This window comes from Teleopsis dalmanni, chromosome 1 (genome assembly GCF_002237135.1).
Source record: "Teleopsis dalmanni isolate 2A chromosome 1, ASM223713v2, whole genome shotgun sequence".
Lineage (NCBI taxonomy): Eukaryota > Metazoa > Arthropoda > Insecta > Diptera > Diopsidae > Teleopsis > Teleopsis dalmanni.
In genome coordinates, this window is record NC_051846.1 from 160,671,154 (window position 1) to 160,691,780 (window position 20,627).

At 28.5% G+C, this 20,627-nt stretch overlaps 1 protein-coding gene across 1 annotated transcript; it reads right to left on the reverse strand.

Annotated features, from left to right (window-relative positions):
* Positions 1-1,483: 1,483 nt before the first annotated feature.
* LOC119666584 lies at positions 1,484-20,386 on the reverse strand. The gene is made up of 27 exons (XM_038075864.1): positions 20,200-20,386; positions 19,384-20,135; positions 18,766-19,325; positions 17,982-18,708; positions 17,700-17,904; positions 16,876-17,632; positions 16,622-16,820; positions 15,995-16,542; positions 13,037-13,216; positions 12,776-12,974; positions 12,224-12,497; positions 11,996-12,122; positions 10,294-10,326; positions 10,242-10,248; positions 10,019-10,121; positions 9,576-9,779; positions 9,330-9,517; positions 8,895-9,223; positions 6,770-7,083; positions 6,494-6,710; positions 2,966-3,136; positions 2,797-2,901; positions 2,478-2,729; positions 2,322-2,405; positions 2,006-2,236; positions 1,818-1,945; positions 1,484-1,738 (listed from the first exon to the last, which is right to left on the reverse strand). Exons 1-27 carry the CDS (start codon positions 20,265-20,267, stop codon positions 1,723-1,725), a joined length of 6,978 nt encoding a protein of 2,325 aa, XP_037931792.1. The 5' UTR covers positions 20,268-20,386; the 3' UTR covers positions 1,484-1,722.
* Positions 20,387-20,627: the final 241 nt, after the last annotated feature.

Genomic DNA, 20,627 nt, shown 5'->3' on the forward strand with positions numbered 1-20,627 from the left:
ATGGTCCTCGCAATGGCAATTTGAGCCGGGGGAAGAAGAAAAGTCACACGGGGCCATATCTGGTACGGTGCTTGGTTGATGATATTGATGGAATTAGATCATTAGTAAATTTTGCGAATCTAACGTACAGAATCCTTTTCATCTTTGGTTAAACCTTAAACGCCTTTGTTAGCAAAGGCGTCAAACCATCATGTACATAGGTTTTTTGAACCTTAAAACTTGACATAAAGTGAAATGTTACTCACTTGATGGAGTACCTAGAGCTTCTTCTAAAACTTTCCTGATCAACCGAAAATCATCCAGAACTATTTTCTGTATATTTGTGACGATTTCTAGTGTTGATGCAGGTTTTGAACGCCCTTAACGGGGAATATCTTCAAGGTTTGTTTGACTAGGCCACTTTTATACAAGACAAGCCCAATTATAAACCATTATTTAATATTAATTTTGAAATATATAATTTGACCCAACACATTTATTATTTTGGTATGAGTTTCCACTCTTTAAAAATAGATCTTGCATTTTTTTTTGTAAAACATTTTTCACCAAAAAAATTAATCACTACCCGCGATGTTCAATTTATTCATGATTACAAAACACACTGACACGCCAATTTCAAATGGCTTGCAAATAAAGAATGGATTAGTAATTAAAATGAAATCTTGGCTATGTTTTTATGAAACATTCTATGTTGTGTCCATGTTTTTTTGCCACTAAAAGTAAAACATTTTTGCAAACGATGGTTTAAGATCACGTCAACACTGATTTGAACAATAGTTTTGGTACTTTCGTCGGTTTCTCCACATAATGGATTCTATGTAAATTTAATATATGGCCTCATTTACTAATTTCACTTTATAAGTATTAGCAAATATTTTGTCGCCAGTGATGATATATACTTGTTAAATGTATTTGTCGTTTACTAAAATTTTTAAATAGATTCTTCAAACCGAAACGATCGTCCGACACGTTGCAATATTTTACTTCAACAGAATATTGCCGTTTTGGGAAATCAATAACATAGAACAGACCTATATATGTTGCAATGGGCAACTGCCACTCTATCTACCTACCTATGAAAGTTTATATATTAAAATGCTGTTAACGAATATATAACATTCCGCTAATAATTAATTTGTAATTTTTCTGCATTACTTCTTTTTGTATATTATGGAAATTACTTCATAATTATAATTACTGTGATAGTTATTAATTATTAACTAATTACATATGTACTTAATTTTACTTTGTATTAAAAAACTCGGTAAGTAATTTTTTTATTTTATAAAAAATTTTATTAACTAAATATTTTAACATAACATTATTCAAACAAACTTAACTTTTGTATACACATTGTAGTAATAGAATTAAATGTAAAAATAAAACTTAAAAAATTACACGTTTTTTTTAAATTAATATATAAAAATGAAATAAAAGTTTTATCATTTTTCTTAATTTTAAGATGCAAAAAAAAACGTAACATGATATTTTTATATATGGTATGTAAAAAAGTACAATATTATGTTACTGGATACGATACTATGTTACTAGATTTGTTGGTGGTTAATAAAGTGAAAAACATCACATAATATTATTATATATGTAAAAAAGTACAGTATTATGTTACTAGATATGATACTATGTTACTAGATTTGTTGGTAAAGTATATAATGAAATTTTTTAAAAGCTAAGGCAGTTGTGATGTAGCTATTTTGTATATTTTTATGGATCCGATAGTCTATAAAAAAAAAAATATTTATATTTAATCTTGATTTCAATTATATTGTAATTAATTATAATTATGAAAGGTTTTTTACTTATGAATTTTGCCATTATTAACGCAATTTATATTTTGTTCAAGAGGAGTTAAAAACGTGTACTGTCTCCTCTTTTTTGCGCATTCTTGTACAAGTAGACGGTTTATATATTCACGACTCAATTCGTCCTAAAAAGTGAATTTTAATTATTTTTTATTATTTTATACAAACTGCAGAGATATGCTCACTGTGAAGACGTCGTACTCATCTAAAATAATGAATGGGTGATCAACACATGTCCACAACGCTAATAAGAAAGTCACAGTGGTGAAAGATCTTTCACCACCTGATAAAGATTTTGTACTATCAACAGCGCCTTCTATATTTGACGTAACTGGGGGAGTAACTCGTAGTTTAAGAGTTCGATTTTTTATATCGAACAATATTTCTCCACTAAATCTTCTAGATTTGAGATATTGCTACATAAAGAAATAAAATTATACATTTATAATATACATATATATATTTGTATATATTTATTATATATATATCATATAGACTTACCTGAAAACTAAAATTGACCAGTATGAACATTGATTTTGTAATCTTTGCGTTAACAGTGCGGCGATGTTGAAGAGTTGCCTGTTGCTAAAATATTATATAATAAAATATATATTATAAACATTTGCATACACTTAAGATGAATATATTAAATGTTACCGTATCAACCAATAATTTAAAGGATTTATAAATGTCATGATTATCGTTTAATTCTTGTATTAAATCATTTATTTTTAATTGTAATTCTTCTGGATTGTCAGTAATGTTCGATCGGGATTTGATTTGTGCATTTATTACTTTTATTTTCGAATTAACATCTTCCTTTGACTCATCTGAATCAATTCTCTCTCCATGTTGTGAGGCCAAGGATATCAATTCACTTATTTCTTTGGTCATTTCTACTGTTTTATTCTATTTAACAAGAGAAAAGAATTTTGAACAATATACAATATTTTTAACAATGATTAGAAACTTTTACCTCCAGTTTTAATTGCAACGCATTTTTTTGCGCATACTTATCTTTAGAATTTTTGTATAAAACATTAATTTTTCTAAACTGATTTTCTAGCTCGCCCTTCTGCACCTATTTAATATATATTTATTATACAAATTTTTAAAAATAATTCTACAGCATTTAAAAATCATACCATTTCTTCTTCAATTGCTTTCTGTGTTGACGATAACAAATGCTCATTTTCTCTTAATTCTTTTTCATATTTAATTAATTCATTTTTTGCTCCTTCTATTTTTTTTTCGTTCTCTTCTAATTCCTTTTTTTTACTATTTAACTGTTGCATATGTTCCGATTTAATGATTTTCTAAAACAAATGAGTTTTTTTATAAAATATAATTTTAAATAACTTTTTTTGTAAATCAATTGTGAATTCAATTTCGAAACTAATATGTTTTCGAACATTGATGCCGAAATCTTGTCATGTTATCTGCTTACAGATCCCATCGGGATACAACAACAACAACAATAATAACAACGTCGTCAATCTCGATGAACAAGAGCTGTTCATCAATTCCACAGACAACTTATTATATACAATGTTGGCTATATTAGGCGGACCCACTTATTTACTTACTTACTTAGTTGGCCATTACAGACGTGAGTCGTCCTGGGTCGCATAGAGGACGACTCACGAAGTTGGTGAATCCACTTATTTAACAAAAAACTTGAAAAAAAAAACAATGATGCTCTGATGCTCAAATTAAAAACCATTAGGAAGAATAAATGAATTATATCTTTTTGTATAGATTTTATAACGCTAGCGGCCAGTCAAAATCACCATAGCTTCAAAAATTTGATTGAACGTCATCTGGTTGAAACCAAAAGTGAAAACAAACGAACAAATGACCAATGATCATATTAGCATAAATTCCGTATCACACTGTCACTGTTTGATAGTAAAGAGGTGCTTTTTTAATCATTTCAAGGTTTTTCATGACATAGAACCCACAATTTTGTTTTTTTATGGTTCAGTCAAACATTTACTGTCTTATCACTCATAATGATTGTTTGCCAATAATCCTTCTAGAGTCCAGTGCATTTGACTGGTGTGCACTGTTCCATAGTAAAAATATTATAAGACTGATAATATAATTAACCCTGTAGGTGTTTAATTTATATGAATGAATCCGGCAGCAATCCTGCAAAAATAGTAATTACATGTATGCTTTGAATACGAATTTTTTCATTCTGGCTAGGTTCCAGTATGTTCGTTTTTGGCTTTAAGTTCAGTTTCGAGTTTCATTAATATAATTCTTGTGTAAAGAATTTATTTAATAAAAACAGAATATGAATGCGCTCATATAAGTAGTACATTGATTTCTTTTATCGAATGTGACGCGTCTTATGAGGAAAAAAAACTAGAAGAGTTCGAAGAGTAATGAATTAACAACAACAAAAATTTAATGAATTTATTGAATTTTGGCTGACCATACAAGTACTCATCATCAGTGATCTTAGGAAATATTCGAATTTTTATTTTTATGCTAGGCGTAAAACTTGTGCGTGTCAAATTAGAAACGATGTATATATATCACAGATATTGTTTTTAATTCAGTTCTGGATTTATTTTTGTCAAAAATTTCTCTTCTTCGATTTACGGCTATGTTCTGTTTCGAAACTCTGAATAGAATTTTCAAAAATATAATTGCAAAAACATCTGATTTAAAAATAATTCTTTAGCTCTAAGGTGCATGTTATGATTGCAGTCACGTCAAGGCGATTTTAAGTTGCCAGTGTCAAATTTTCATTTTGTTTTGAAAGCAATAACAATTTGCCGTGACGTGACTGCAATCATAATATGCCCTTTAGAGCTAAAGAATAATTTGTGTGTAAACTCCTTTTAATATTGCTAAATTGTTTATTAATTATTTTATAACTAGTTGCTATTTATGACTGTTTAATTTGTTGTAATTTAAGTGCGAGTAATGTTCATGTGATTCATTTGTAGCTTATTTAATTCAAATTTGTTTAGTTACTTAAATTTACGGGTCCGAATATCCCGGAATCAACATATCCCAATGTCTGCTTTAAAAATTTTACCTCAAGCCATTCGTGCATTTAATTTGTGTTAACTTGATGATAGGTGGCGAAGCTGAGTATAAGAGGATTTCCGGAATGAGTAGGTTTCTGAATGTACGCGATTAAACCTTTTACGATATCGATAATAATGCCAAATAAGATTTTCTCATAAACTTGAGGTTTGATAGTAAAGTGATTTTTTATTTATCACTAATAAATCCATATCGGAGATATGGATTTATTAAAAGAGATGTGCGGGGTCCAGTCGGATTTACGTCCCGGAAACACACATTAATTTCGATAATCAAGTGCCGTTCGGCATTTCAAAAAGAGACTATACCAGCAGGTACACGCTACAGCAAGCAGCTAAACAGCTACTTGTCAGGCATAAGTGCGTTTATTCTACATGTGTAACTGAACTGAAGTCCTAGCAACCATGTAGTTTATTTTCATGTTCTTATGTACACATCAATTTGAGCCCAATTGGTTCCAACTCAATGAAGTAAAATCTTACCCATTGATAATAATTTCATACTTTCTTTACCCAACCATATACTAACCTATGTAGCCGCATTTGTAGTTCCTTTAGTGCTATCTGTCATATAGATCTACATGGGCTTTTACAAGAACAACATGAAGGTTAGAATTTATTTTGTGTTATTATTTAAGTCGATTAAGTTAAATTAGCATTTTGTATAGAAGAAACTGCCCTTTTTAGTGAGTCAATGTTGAGCCTTTTCCGAGTTAGTGTATCTGGGCACTTTTACTCTTTGATAGCTGGGGGGTTTCTACAGAGTCCCACCCATTTCACTGACTAATTTGTGTATTCCTCATAAGCTTCCTGATTATTTAATGACTGATCTAAGATCTGCGTACCGCCCCGACGCTGCTAAGTAGAACAGCCTGTCGGTTTTTGCATATGGCTTCAGGGCTCTGTCCCTTATGTATTTTTTGACCGGATCTATTCTAAGGTCTCTTAGCATGTCATTCGTGCGGATGTACCATGGCACTTTGAAGAGTCTTCGGAGAGCCTGACTTTAAGCAACTTGTAGCTTCTGGATAGTAGAATTGGCAGCTTTGTTATACGCGACACACTTTCTGTTCTTCACACTAAATTTGTTGTGTTTGAAAAGTGGTTGTTAAAAAGTAGTTGTAAGCATTGCAGTGTTTTTGCGGAACTATTGCTTTTGATTTGTATGTACTTGTGCCAAGTGAACCGCTTATCAAACGTAATTCCTAGATATAATTTTTTTCTGTCTTTTTCATTTCTTGTGCTTTTAAAAAATTATTATTTTTTTATGCAATTTTATTTTTCAGGTTTCTATATTTACTGTTTGTGAATTACATGCACTTAGTCAACTAACGCTATCATCTGTTAAGTAACAAAAGATGATTTTAAATTACCGAAACAGTAAAGAAACTGTAAGAAAGAACCACGCTACTTTATCAGATACTGCAGTCCATTATTTAGTAGGATAGTGAAAAATTAAAAAAAGTGGCACATAACAGCACCAAAAAATGACAAATAAATTGAATTTCCAACAGTAAATGATTGCACAAATATTTTCAATGTCAAAATTAAAATATTATAAATGCATTATTTATATATAATTATTTATTGTGACAATTTAACTGTACTCACCAATCGTTCTATATTCGAAGATGCTGGCAATTCAAATGTTCCTAAATCTAGAATTTCTTCCTTTATATTGTCGATAGACGTTTCACTATTTTGAACTATTTTGCGAGACTCTGCTATGTTAGCAACTAGTTTTTGTTGTTCACTTCTTATGTGATTTATATCCATAGACAGTTTTTCAATATTCTCCTGTACTGACTTTTTCTCATTCTGTATTTGACTAAAATATATAAAAACATTTTAAAAATGTATTAGTTACTTTAATATAAATAAATTTACTTTATTCGATCTTGTACATCAACTTGAATGAGTTGTGCTTTTCTAATGTTTAAGGAATACATTCTAAAGTGTGGTGCTGGATAAAACTCAGTGTTTTGACTTGGCACAATTATTTTAAATAGATTTTGTGGTACATTTTGCTTTTGAGATGTCAACATCTCAGCTGCTTTGTTGTTCTCAGCTAGTAATATACATTCGATTTGTTGTCTATCAATTAAGCAATTCATGACAACCGGATGTTTGCATTCAATTTCATGCATTAAAATTTTGGTACCTTTTGGACATTCTACTTTACCGTTTGAAACATCGTAAACCTTTAAAATAAATTAAAATTAATGAAATATTTTATATAATATATATTAAAAAGACTTAGCACAATAAATCTTAAATATGTATTATTATTATATAAATATATTAACTAATTAAGATTTATTTTTATATTTCATATTTCTTAATTTTAATCATGTAGTGTGATGACACTACAATCAAATTCAATTATTTTTGTTAATAGCGCGATATGCTTACGATCAATATCGAAACCAAAAAGAAGTATCAAATTTATTTTTAGATAAAGATCTAATGTACTATATATGTAAGGATAAAAAATTGTTTCAGTGTACTGTACTGAAATAATTTAGTGATATATAAACAATACGTTTTAAAGCATATTTAATGAGTTTATTGTTGTTATAGTAACTTATCCCACCCCAAAAAGTATGATAAGAAATATACAAATGGAATAAGAAACGATTGTGTAGAGAAGTTAGGTATGATAAGGAGTGGGGGATGAATGGGAATAATTGAGTCTTGTTGCATCCTGAGACCATTCGTGTATACAGGCTATCAATTACAGAATTGATAGAACGGAGCCCTAAACAAATAGCGCTCACATTAGCGTATAAATTGGGACAGCTGGGTGATGTCATGAGAAGTAGAGCTAACAGCGATATATCGCTTGCTATAGAGCCAATAAACTATTTAATTTTTATATTATATTTATAAAGAAAATGGACAATCAAAAAATAAAGTATATTTAACATTCTTTCACAGTTACAGCAACGATAAATATGGTATTAAATGGAGTGATATCTTTTCTCGTTAAATATATCGCACACCTCGAAGTCTCTCTATTTTGAGTTGATGCATTGAACTTGCTTATAGTGTATCTATCTACCAACTCGTAAAATTCCACTGTTTTTTGAATGAGATTTTTTTGAGTTTTCTGAAAATTGACGAATTCCGAGTTGCACGTCTTATGAAGAGGGTGTGTGATATGTTCACTAGAACATATATCACATTTTGTTTTTTTTTAATTAATATAGCAATGAAAGAAATAAAAAAAAAAAAAAAAATTAAAAAAAAAAAAAATAAAAAAAAAATAAAAAAAAAAATAAATAAATAAATAAAAATAAAAAAAAAAAAAAAAAATAAATAAATACAAATAAAAAAAAAAAAAAAAATATAAAAATAAAAAAATAAAAAAAAATTATTATTAATTATTTTCATAAAAAAAAATTAAAATAAAATTAAGTATTAAAAAAAACTAAAAAAAAAATTATCTGATAATCTGATAAAATCTGATAAAAGCGTGACCGGCTTTAGACAGTATAAGATAAATTTGTTTGAACTAAAATATTCAAAAACTAATATTATCTTTATTTTTTTTGTTAGATAAATAAATGTAAAATATAAATTATAAAGATAAATATAAATATAAATATAAAAATAAGATAAATATAAAAATAAGATAAATATAAAAAAATATATAAATATAAAAACGACTTGGCAATACTCGAAATAGCGTTGTATGGTCAGCAAAATTTTAATAAAATTAATTAAATTTATGTGTTTGTTCTTTCTTTCTTTCTTTACTATTCGAAAACCCTCTAAATATAAAAACATATAAATATTAAAAACATATAAATATTAAAAAATATAAATATACAAATATAAAAAAATATAAATATAAAGAAATATAAATAAAAAAAAAATATATATAAATAAGAAATATAAATATAAAAAAATGTAAGTATAATAAAATGTAAGTATATAAATATAAAAAAATATATAAGTATAAAAAAAATATATAAATATAAAGAAATATAAAAATAAAAAAAAAACAAACCTTTTTCATGAATTTCATTTGAATTATTGGTATGTTCGCTGTGGGACTGAGCGTCCGAAATATCTCTTCCAAGACCTCACGATCCTCAGCATTATTTACAATAAAACCTTTGAGAAGGTTCCGAATCACTGATTCAATTATATTTCTTAGATTTTCATTGGGCACTTTCACGTAAATACCTAATGGACCTATAGGTTGAGCAGAAAATTTCCCTTCTTTATAAAGTACTTCAATCCTTTGTTTAACTTTCATTAGGTTAGGGATGACAGAAGAATACACTGAAAGTGGATCCTTTTTGTTGATAGATGATATATTTATATCAAAGTTGGCTGTAACGAATGATATTTTTGGCATATTAAGTGTTAAAACCTTGTGCATGAATAACACATACATAGTGTCAAATATATTATAAAAACTTGAAATAAAAAACCTTACCTAGTTGTCTTCGCATACCGTCCTTCTTTTGTACTATTTCTTGCATTTTCTCGTTTAATTCAATTTTTTGCTGATTATACATATTTAGTTTATTTTTTTCTTCATCTATTTTTCTAGTTGATTCAGTTAGACGTTCATTAAGTGCTTCCAATTTTCTTGTATTCTCAGCTTGTTTTTGCGCAGCATTACTAACATTAAAAGATAAGTCTTATTATGTAATTATATGATTTTTAAAAACGCATTTACCTTTCGTCAGCATTAGAAATAGCACAATTTATTTGTATAATATTTGTATTTAAGGAATCCATTTTGTTTTTTATTGCTTTAATTTTAGATTCAATTTCTATTACTTGTTCACGATGATCTTTAACTTTTTTTCTTGCTTCTGTACATTCTTTTAAATAGTTATTACATATGATTTTATCTTGCTCTAATCTTTGATCGCTTTCACTGTTAAGCAAATATTTAATTATAATCAGATCTTAATTAGTTACATAGTGAAAACTCTCTTAGGCGGACAATTATCTTTTGCCCACTTTTGTTAGCTCCAGAATGGTATCCGGTAAGAAGTTAATTATTATTTAATATTTATGTTATTATTTTTCATTGTTTTAAATAACAAAAAAAAATATTGTTTACATAAGAGGATTTTCCGCTAAGAGAATTTTCATTGTATTTATAATACATACCATTTCTTTTGAGTAAAGTTTATTTCCATATTTTCTTTATTATATATGATTGTTTCGAAATCTTTTTTTGCTAATATAATATCTCTAATTTCTTTTTTTGTGTCTGATAATTCTTGTTCTTTTTCTTTTATTTTAATCCATTCCAATGTCAATTTATAAATTTCAAGATTTTTCTGAAATTTTACAAATTAATCAATTAACTACAGTTAATTAATATAAGCACAAATTACCTTTAATTTTTCCACCGATAAAATAAATTGCAGTTTATCTTCTATGTTTTTTATTTCCTTTTGTTTCATTTCAATTGTCTGTGAAATAAATTTATATTTCAATCGGTTATTATAAAAATGTATTTTAAAGCGTTTTTAAAGATTTATAAATAATAAAAATTCTAGACAAGTTTTTTAAAGTAATTAAGTGTAGTAATTATCATACTAAATTTAATTTATATCAATTATAACATAATTGTAATTTTTTTAATTGTAGGATTATGACTTCTGATATAATCGCGATAGACTAAGTTGTTACTATTCCATCTTTCGATACCCATGTCGAAGCTGACATTAATACCCACATAAATTTCAAACAAGTGAACTATCTTTTTAGAGATATCTCCAAATTCGATTTCGGTAATGTTTTCGTTCTCTATGATTTGAAGTACGTTAGAATCTTCGTAGATCAAACCCAGTTAATAGTCGCACAAATACTCTGAACAGAAATATTTGCAAAATAATGGAAGAATATCGCCATGATAAATGGAAGGAGCACTTAGATAATTGTGACTCTCAAAATGTTAGATTGTGGACTACAATTACAGCTTTAGCAAATCCTACCTAACCTAAAAATAAGACGATAAGACTCAATGGGATAATTTTCTTCATACTTCCGAGGAAGTCAGAGTCATAATGTATGCCGCAATTGTAATCGTGGGTCAGGACCTCACAAATTGTAGTCTCATACTTTACTGAAAGAAATTGTTACTTATTAATAATAATATTTTCCTCCACCTTTTTTAATTGCCGAACAAAAGAAGCATCCCTTACTCTGTGGTTTGAGATTGCTAAATACAGGATCTCCTCTACAAACCAAAAATCTTGGGTGTTTTTTTCAATAGTATGTTAATATTTTTTAATCATGCCACACGGAAGGACAGTCGCTTAAAATCTCTTAATAACGTTTCGAAGGGTTTGCGCGATGTATACATAGGATAAAGAGAAAAGAATCCCCTGCTGCACACATACAAAGCAATATGACGTCCTAAGTAAATCTAATGTGGACCTCACAACTCTGCTAGACACAATGGAATAATATCCAATCATGTCAAACATTGCTTTGCTTATTGCAACCAGCTGCCATCACACGTCTACTATTGAACATTTTTATGCAGAATCTAAAATGCTGCCTATACAAGACCACAAGTCTCTAAGCATCTACGTGCGTGACATACAGATGGTTCAAGAGGAACCAGTTCTGTGGAGTCCTACCTCGGTATCTATTGCAATAAAGCTAACAAAATCATTAATACTTAACACAAATTATTATATTATAAGTCAGTATTCACATATTGCATGTATTTTTGTAATATTCAATGAAAGCTCATTTCCAGAAGTATTTTGTATAAGAACTAAATTATATAGTCATATTATATATGAATTTGTATAAATATAAATTATACATTTAAATTATATCGATTTAATAGATTCGCAATACGTCTCTGTACAATTAGTGTAAAAACTAATTTTCAAGGATGCATATTATCAAACATGAAGACGACGCTAATTTTATATATCTTATTAAGCATTTTAAAAATATATGGTATATATATATACTGTTTAATTAATAGTCAATATTTTCTGAAGTGTATAAAAGAAAGAGATATTTCTCACCAATACTACAAATATTTTATTATCTGCTATATATAAACAAAATATAACTCATAATATTTTTATTAAAAATATTATTAAAAAATTTACTTACAGCTTTTAGAGATTTCAAGCGATTTTGGTAATTGATTTGATCTCTACGGCATTCAGAAAGTTTTTGACTTATATAGTCAAGCTGTGTTGCCTTCATGAACATCTTGAAATTTTGAGACTCATCCATACTAAAACAAAGGTATATATATTATATAATATATATTTACAATAATATATAATATATTGGATGTATTAATTTGATTAATTGGATGTATTTATATTAACTTACGTTCGTAGGAATTCGCGTGCAGCATCTTGATTCAAAACGAATATTGGATTGTCAACTTGTATGTTATGATGCAGCATGATATTGTTTAACTCGTCAAGCTTTTTTGAAATGGTTCGACCATTTCCACTTTTGATTGTGTATGAGGATGTACTCATAGTGATTTGCTTTATAATTGTAATTTCGTTCCCATATATATCAGTTTTATACCCTTCGGGGCCACCATTAAAAATAGTTATTTCAATCTTCGCTGAGTTTTGACCAGTTTTTATGAGATCTAAATTTGAAAAATAAGTTATTTATCAATATTCAATATTCAAATATATAATCACAGAAGTAGGATATTTGTAAGGTAAGGCAACTATAATGGATAGTGCATTTATCTATGTGTAACTATTACAAAAGTTGTTATAATCAAGTTATAAGGTTTAACTTTATTTAGACAACAACGCACTATGAGTTATTGATAAATAATGAATTGAAAGCATAATTCTTGTATTATATTAATAATGTGCTATATTTAAATCAATGTTTTTGGTTATATTATGAACTTACTTTTCAAACTATCACAGCGGTTCGTTACTCTAGCCTTCGCACCTAAGACTACTGATACAGCCGTCATTAGCGCACTTTTCCCGCTACCATTTGCACCAACTAAGAAGTTCATGCGCGGATGATATGTTAGCGTCATGTTACTATGACACATAAAATTATTTAAATTAATTTTCATTATTTTACCAGGTGTCCAGTCTCTCTATTTAAAAAAGAAGTTTATTTATACGTAAAGTAATCAACGTTAATATTATAATAACTTACGTCTTCGATTCTTGGACGTTTTGCATCTTGTGAAACCTCGCCGGCCTTCCGCTTCTGTGAAATACTCATTTCTGCAAATGTTAGAATGTTTATTTCGCACGAAACAATTTCAGCGCCCAGAATAAAGCTAATAACACCAGTGGCGTTAGGAATTGGAAGAAACGAAACACGAAATCGAAACTAAATTAAACTGAGTGCACACTACTGCCTTCTGTTATGAATTATTTGCGCCGTTTATTGGTTTTTATTTTTTTCGATTGAAAGTTAAGAAATCTTGTTCTTCTAAATTCTACAAACAGACAGAATTAAAGCTAATTTTTTTTTAAATATATATAATACTTTATTTGATACATAGAAAAATATAGCAATGCAAACTTGGTTTTTATTATACTTAAAATTTCTACTAAAAATTTATATTCATTTTATAAAATACCTTTTTCAATAATTTGTAATTTTGGAGACAATTGATTAATGCGAGATATCAAGTTAAATAGAATATGTGTTCAAATAGAACGTTTTTTTCTATATAACCAACTTATTCGAAATCTATGCTGGTTAAACTATCAAAATTTTTATACTCAAATGCAATTACGTAGTTTTTTGAATTTTTGAAAATTTTTATACTCAAATGCAAATACTTATTTTTTTGAATTTTTGAAAATTTTTATACTCAAATGCAAATACGTAGTTTTTTTAATTTTCGAAAATTTTTATATTCAAATGCAAATACATATTTTTTTGAATTTTTGAAAATTCTTATACTTAAATGCAACTACATAATTTTTTGTATTTTGTCTGCAAACAAAAATTTATGTGTTCGTGTCAATCTGTTCGTGTATGCAAAAATCTTGCCAATGTAGATGCAGTAGGAAATTAATTGAAAAACGGTAAAGCTTTCGATTAATCCAGAGCTTAAGTGTTGCACAAAACTCAAAATTTAATTTGAAATATTATAAAGAAAGAATAAATTTTACCTTTATTTAAAATTTCTTTATCCCAGCTTCTCTTGCTATTTTCTTGCTTTTCTATAGAAGAAAATTTATAAAAACGGAATCAGTTGTTGGTGTTGTCACGTTTGTCATTTTATGACTCTCCGCATACTGAGTTGCCAAGCAACGGCATTTGTTACTCCTATTATGTTACATTCATTTAAAATGATAATAGCGTACACATTGAGTAATTTTAGATATACTAACTGCATTCATAATTTATAAAATTTTGTATTCGAACTTTGCATTTATAAATTAGTTTAATAGCATTTTAGGTTGATTTCAATTTATTATTTTAGTTTATTATTATTTATTATGAACAATATTATATTCAATAATGTGATAATGTTTTCCACAGTTGATAATCAAATTATTTATAAAAATTGCGGAAATAATATAACTTTAAAAAATTAATTTTATTTTCGTTATTAATTTTAAAATCTCTTAATATTAAACAAGTCACGATTATTTACTAATTAAACCATGAGTTAGATGATGCTACATGTATGCAAACCAAGTATGCCGTGGTACCAAATCGCACTGTGTATATTCAAGTATGCATACCAAATTTCGGTCTACTTTCAGTGATAATATAATTCCACTAAATATCGGAATTAAATAAACAAATCTGACAAGAATAGGATACTGAAATTTACATATAACGATTTTTTCGAAATAATTTATTTGAAATATGTCTTATAAATTTGTATGTGGGAAGTTTGAGTTTATTTGTCTGAATTTAAGACAATTTGAATCAGGTTTTTATTGAAATTATTCAAATTTTTACAAAAGTATGAAATGGTTTGCAATTTTAACTATACTAAACTTTATTGAAGTTTATAACAATGCTCAAGTCACCTGTTTTGAAGTCCACCACCTCTAGTTGTCATTGTAAATCTTCTTAATAGAAATTATTACTAGACTTTTATATTTTAAAATATTTTTGATTTCGCGTGTGTCTCACATATCGTATTTAAGCTCATTTTAAGCAAAGAATTTCTATATACTAAAATGATTACCTTTTGCATTGTTGCTTTATCCGTTTTATGCGATTCTAGTATATATGTTCGTACTGAGCACATACATATATATATACATATGCCTTATAAATTCCTGCAGTTCCTGCTGTTTCAACTTCTCAAAATTTAATGCTACCCGTTATGAGAGAACCCACGCTATTTGGTTATATACTACTCTATTAAATTTTTTTATATATTTTTGATATAATTTACAACTTTTTGTTGTCTGCTTATTTTTTAATGAGCTTTGCTGTCTACACCCATTGCCACAGTGACTTCAGAGAGTTGTCTAAATTACATATTATCTTTATTTAGTTGTTGCCTAAAGAAATGTTATTCCTGCTTCCGTTACTTCTTTAATGGTTGCCAACTATACTATTTGAGATTAATATTTATTCTGTTATTTCATTTGTTTGAAAAAAGGTAAATCTTGTAGATTTATCTATTACTGATGTTTTTCAGAAACATTTCTTTTGTGAAACATACGATGTGATATGTTTAATCTCTGCCGTAAATCATCGTTAGATCAATGATTTCAATTGTAGAAATCCGGCTAGTTCCATTGTTTCGGGAGAAGCATGCTTAATATGTTTTTCTTATATACGGTAGTCAATAACAAGTCATGTCTGGAACTTCAGATTGTCAGATAATAGTCATTAATGTCAATTAAATTTATCACCGACAATATTTATGTTTTTTAACTTTTAGTTACATTTTCATATTTTTAATTTTTAAATCATTATTTATATTTTTGATATATTGTTTATACATAATTAATTATACACCTCAAATTCATATTTACACATTTTTATTAATTTTTTTCATGTTTAAATGAGTATAAAAATTTCTTGTATAGATTTTATAATTTTATATACAAAATTTAAATAAAAAACCTTGCATAATCATAATATAAATGTCGTTTATATGTTTAAAATTTAATTATTACTTATTAAATATACAATATTGTTAATAATTTTTCGTCCATTTTCATGATTTAATAAGTTAAGGCATGGATCACGAATTTTTTCTTCCAATAACTTAAATAATTCAATTCGTAAGCATTGAATTATTTCCGCCGTTTCGTGGTTGTATGCTTTAAGAAGAACCCAACCATTTTCTATAGAAAAAAGAAAATCACCACCGTGTAGTTCTATTTTGATGTCACTACCAGAAAAAAGCACTAACGGCACTAAAGGCAACATAGTACATTCTCTTACAAAAATTTTAGATGTCTTCACTTTTTCTTGATATATTAAGAATGGCCACTGGAAAGTACCAATATCGGAATTTACAGAAGATGGATGAATGGAAACAAAACCATCGCCGTGTGTTTTGAAGCGAAGTTCTTTGGCAGTTGCAGGTTTTGGGAATGCTCCACCAACTGTTTGAATATAACTTCTCTCAGGTGTTAAAATTTTAACAATATTGGGATATAATGCAGCGCACAATAACGATACAAGAAGTCGATTGTTTCCGCCATTGGTATTAAGGTCTTGACCTAAAAAATAAATTTTTTTTGTTTAAAAATGTATACAATTATTTAGTAATATATTTCTATTATAAGGCACAATTCTTACCAGTCAATTGTAGAATATTATCGTCTGCATTTTTCCTTCTACGGGGTAAGTTTATCGGGACAAATCCAATCGATATGAGCAATTCCAAAAATTGATATTTAACTTCCGATATAGTTTGTAAAGTTTTAAGTGATAAAAAGTTTTCATCCGCAAAGTGACGACTAGCTAAATAACTTCGTTTCGAAACATCCAACCATTTCTGGAAATTTAAATTAATTAAAATTTGAATACGATTATTGGAAAAACATACTAACATTGTAAGCCATTAAACATGTTAAGTGATCGCTATTCGACACACTAAAAGATCGTTTTCGATTTTGTGCTTCATTACGTTTATTGAAAGGACTAACAAATGGCGATTTATGACTTAAACAAGCAGCTATTGTTAACACATTGTCCAGACAATGAAATATTGCACCGTAAAGCATCAATTTTCCAATTCTTACATCTACTGGTAGTTGCGATAAATGATGACCTAAAGGAGTTAGATTTTGCTCACTATCTAATGCACCCACAGCTTCTAAACGATTAACAGCAGAAATTATATTTTCTTCGGTTGGCGGTTCTAGAGTTTGACCCAAAACTGTTAACACATTTAATTCATTAAAATTTGGCAATGTTTTAATTCGTAGAACTAGTTGTTCTAAAGGAACTCGATGAATTTCAGGTACAGGTTGACTAAGTATATTATGATGAAAACGATGACCCGTAAACAAATGTACACAAACTCCTGGCATTACGCGACCAGCACGACCTTTGCGTTGCATTGCATTTGCACGAGATACCCACACTAGATCTAAGCTCTCCATATTGCGATTAGAGTCAAAACGTTTTTCTTTCATTAATCCACTATCGATAACAAAAACGCAGTCATCTATTGTCACTGATGTTTCCGCAATATTTGTACTTAATACAATTTTTCTTTTACCTTTTGGTGCAGGACGAAAAATTGCCGATTGCTCTTCGCTTGTTAAAGTTGAGTGTAGTGGGATAATAACGAATTTGTTACTTCTAAAAAAAATAAATAAACATGTTTATTGAAAACAATACTCGTAATACTCGTAGCATAATAACTTGCCTTGGACCAAAAAGAGTGCTATCCATTAGTGAATCAAATACTAGTTGAATTTCTTGTAAACCTGGTAAAAATATTAGAATGGAACCCTCTTTTGGCCAGCTGTGTTCACCTTCCACGAAAAATTTTAATATGGCTTCTATAAGCTCAGGGTTAATTTTCATTGGTTCCATGAGAAAAATTGATTTGCACGTTTTCTTTGAATAATCTACAATTATTTAAAAATAATAAAGAAATATAAAAACTATTGTTGTTGTTTTAACTAATTAATTGATAATGTCTTACCATTGTATCTTGCATAAATTGCAGATAAGCTTAAATTTTCATCTTTATGATTTTTTGGCGGTGCAACCTTTACCGACTTAACATCAGCATATTCCAACTCCTGCATTAGTTCCTCTTCCTCTTTTTTCTGTATTTTTCGACTATATTGAGAATCACATTCTATCACGTAATCGCTAAGTTCCAATATATCTTCCAAAAACAGCTGCTCAACAGGAAATGTACGCCCGGGTATATCTAAAACTGGTGCATTTCCAAAGTACTCCGAAAAGAGTTTAGCATTTAATGTAGCAGACATAAGAATAACTTTTAGGTCTTGACGTTCTTTTAATAAATTTTTTAAAATCATAAGTAAAAAATCAGATTCTTCGCTTCTCTCGTGAACTTCATCAACGATAATATGAGTGATTGTATCTAATAAAGGATCAGACATTAAACGTCGTAAAAGAATGCCTGTTGTACAAAAGGTTAGACGAGTAGATGGCGATATTTTATTTTCTAGGCGAATTTGATAACCAATTGATTGTCCAACACGTTCAATGCGTTCGTTTGACACGCGTTCTGCTACGCCAATAGCAGATAAGCGTCTTGGTTGTGTGCATATTATTTCTACATGAGGTACTGGCTTAGACTTATCTAATTTAGAAGAAGTATACATCCAATTATCTAATATAAACTGAGGCACTTGGGTAGATTTGCCACATCCCGTTTCACCAGAAATAACAACAACCTTTGATTGAAAAGTTATAATTATTTAAATTAAAAAGATATAATATTTACAACTCACCTGATTATTTTCTATCATATTTAAAATTTCCATCATTTTCGTAAATGCTGGCAAGTTTTTTCGAGCGAACATCATTTTGAGGTAGGTTTCATCATTTTGTCTATCCAAAAATCGTCGTATTAAACTACGATTATCTTTTTCTAGTTGCATTGCGTTTCGCTGAAAATGATCATTGTAAGCAGTTTCTCCACGTTCATAATGCGTTGGTAATGACTTTATAACTTCTTCTTGCTTATTCATTATACTCTCCTCGTCCTCAACGTAAAAAATAGATTTGTCAGCATTTAAAAATATTTCTCGATCTTCATCTAGGAATTTGAGTATTGTTTCTTCTGTTTGAAGTTGTTCACACACTGTGTACACGCAAGACATGCCATCTCTACAAATATCACGTGCTGTATTATATAAATGTCGTGATAAACGCAATAATATATCTCGTGGTATATCATGGCATGTTGTTTTAACGTAAATGTATGGAGCTTCATAAGGATATTTAGTGTCTGGTGGAAATCGTACTTCTAAGAAAAACCAATGCTCGTTTTCATTTTCATCTAACACTGCTGAATAAAAATTTTTTGCAATAATAACAATTATTATATATTAATATTGTTGACAAACCTTTTGTAGTTTTTTCCTTTTCAGTTTCCTTCTTAACATGTGCAAATCTGCAATTATTCCCGAATCTACATGTACCATCTTTATCGAAATTGCGACACCTTTTCAAGCCGTTATCATTAACAGGTTTAGTGGGCTTATTTATTGACTCCTTAGTTTTTTTTAATTCAGAGGGGCTATATGATAATAAATAATTAATTTTAAACTGAAGAGACCAAATTACGTTGCGTTCTTTTTCTACGAAAGCATTTTCATAAATTGATTCCAACACATCTTTCTCTTCCGCGCGCAAAGTGAGTAATTCTTCCTCAGTAATATCATCTGGTAATATCTCATTTTCTGATAATGATTTATCTGGAATTCTCATATATTTGGAAAATAGTAGTAACAAGGCTGCATCAGTATCACCTTTACAATGGTCATAAGCTTCAACGCAGTGGCTAGCTGCATAACCATAATTTTCCAATTTGAGTAATGCAAAACGCCGTAATCTGTCTTCATTAGTATCTTTGCTAGACACATTCGAATAGTTTGTAATGCTTTGTACCATTAGCGTACCACGATCTTCCCAGTATGATTTTTTTTGACGCCCACCACGATCTTTGTACTTTGAAATGTCATCTAAACGAAAATTGTTTCCATGTATGAACCGAAGAGTTTCCATAGTTATTTTATGTGATTCATCTGAAAGTCTAACAACTTGTAATTCTGTTTTGAGAGTTGGCGCAGAATGAGTTACATTGTTAGGGGTGTTCCTATAAAAGTATACGGATTAAAATTTGCAAATTTAATATTCAAAATAAAATGTGTAATTATTACGTTGTTTTTGGATCGCTTATAGGTCTTAAAAAACAGTCATTAACCAATTGCCGAGAATTGTCGTCCATAGCTTCTTTTACTTTGGTTGCTCTAATGATAGTATAATGTACATAGAGATTTTATACAAATTATATATGAAAATATATAATCAAATGAAAATTTCAGTTTATTATGAAATAAATAAATAGAAGGGCCAAATCTTTAAACTTAATTAAGAAATGCTTCAAAATCATATGTTTTACATATGGAAAGGGAAGAATAAGTGTTGAAAAGTGATTCTTCAAGCATAAAAGTAATTGAATTGAATTGAAAATTAATAGAATAACATTCCAAACATAAAATATATTAATTTTGTAGTGAATGAATTTGTAATATTGAGTATACAGTAAATATATATATAAAAATATAAAATGCATTTAAAAAGAAAT

Bases quoted from the DNA above. Each gene is read 5' to 3' on its own strand.
- LOC119666584 (XM_038075864.1), bottom strand. From the start codon at position 20,267: ATGGACGACAATTCTCGGCAATTGGTTAATGACTGTTTTTTAAGACCT. The intron at 9,518-9,575 runs GTAAATGCGTTT...TTTTAATGTTAG, and splicing joins ATTTCTAATGCTGACGAAAG to TAATGCTGCGCAAAAACAAG. The intron at 6,711-6,769 runs GTAAATTTATTT...TATATATTTTAG, and splicing joins GATGTACAAGATCGAATAAA to TCAAATACAGAATGAGAAAA.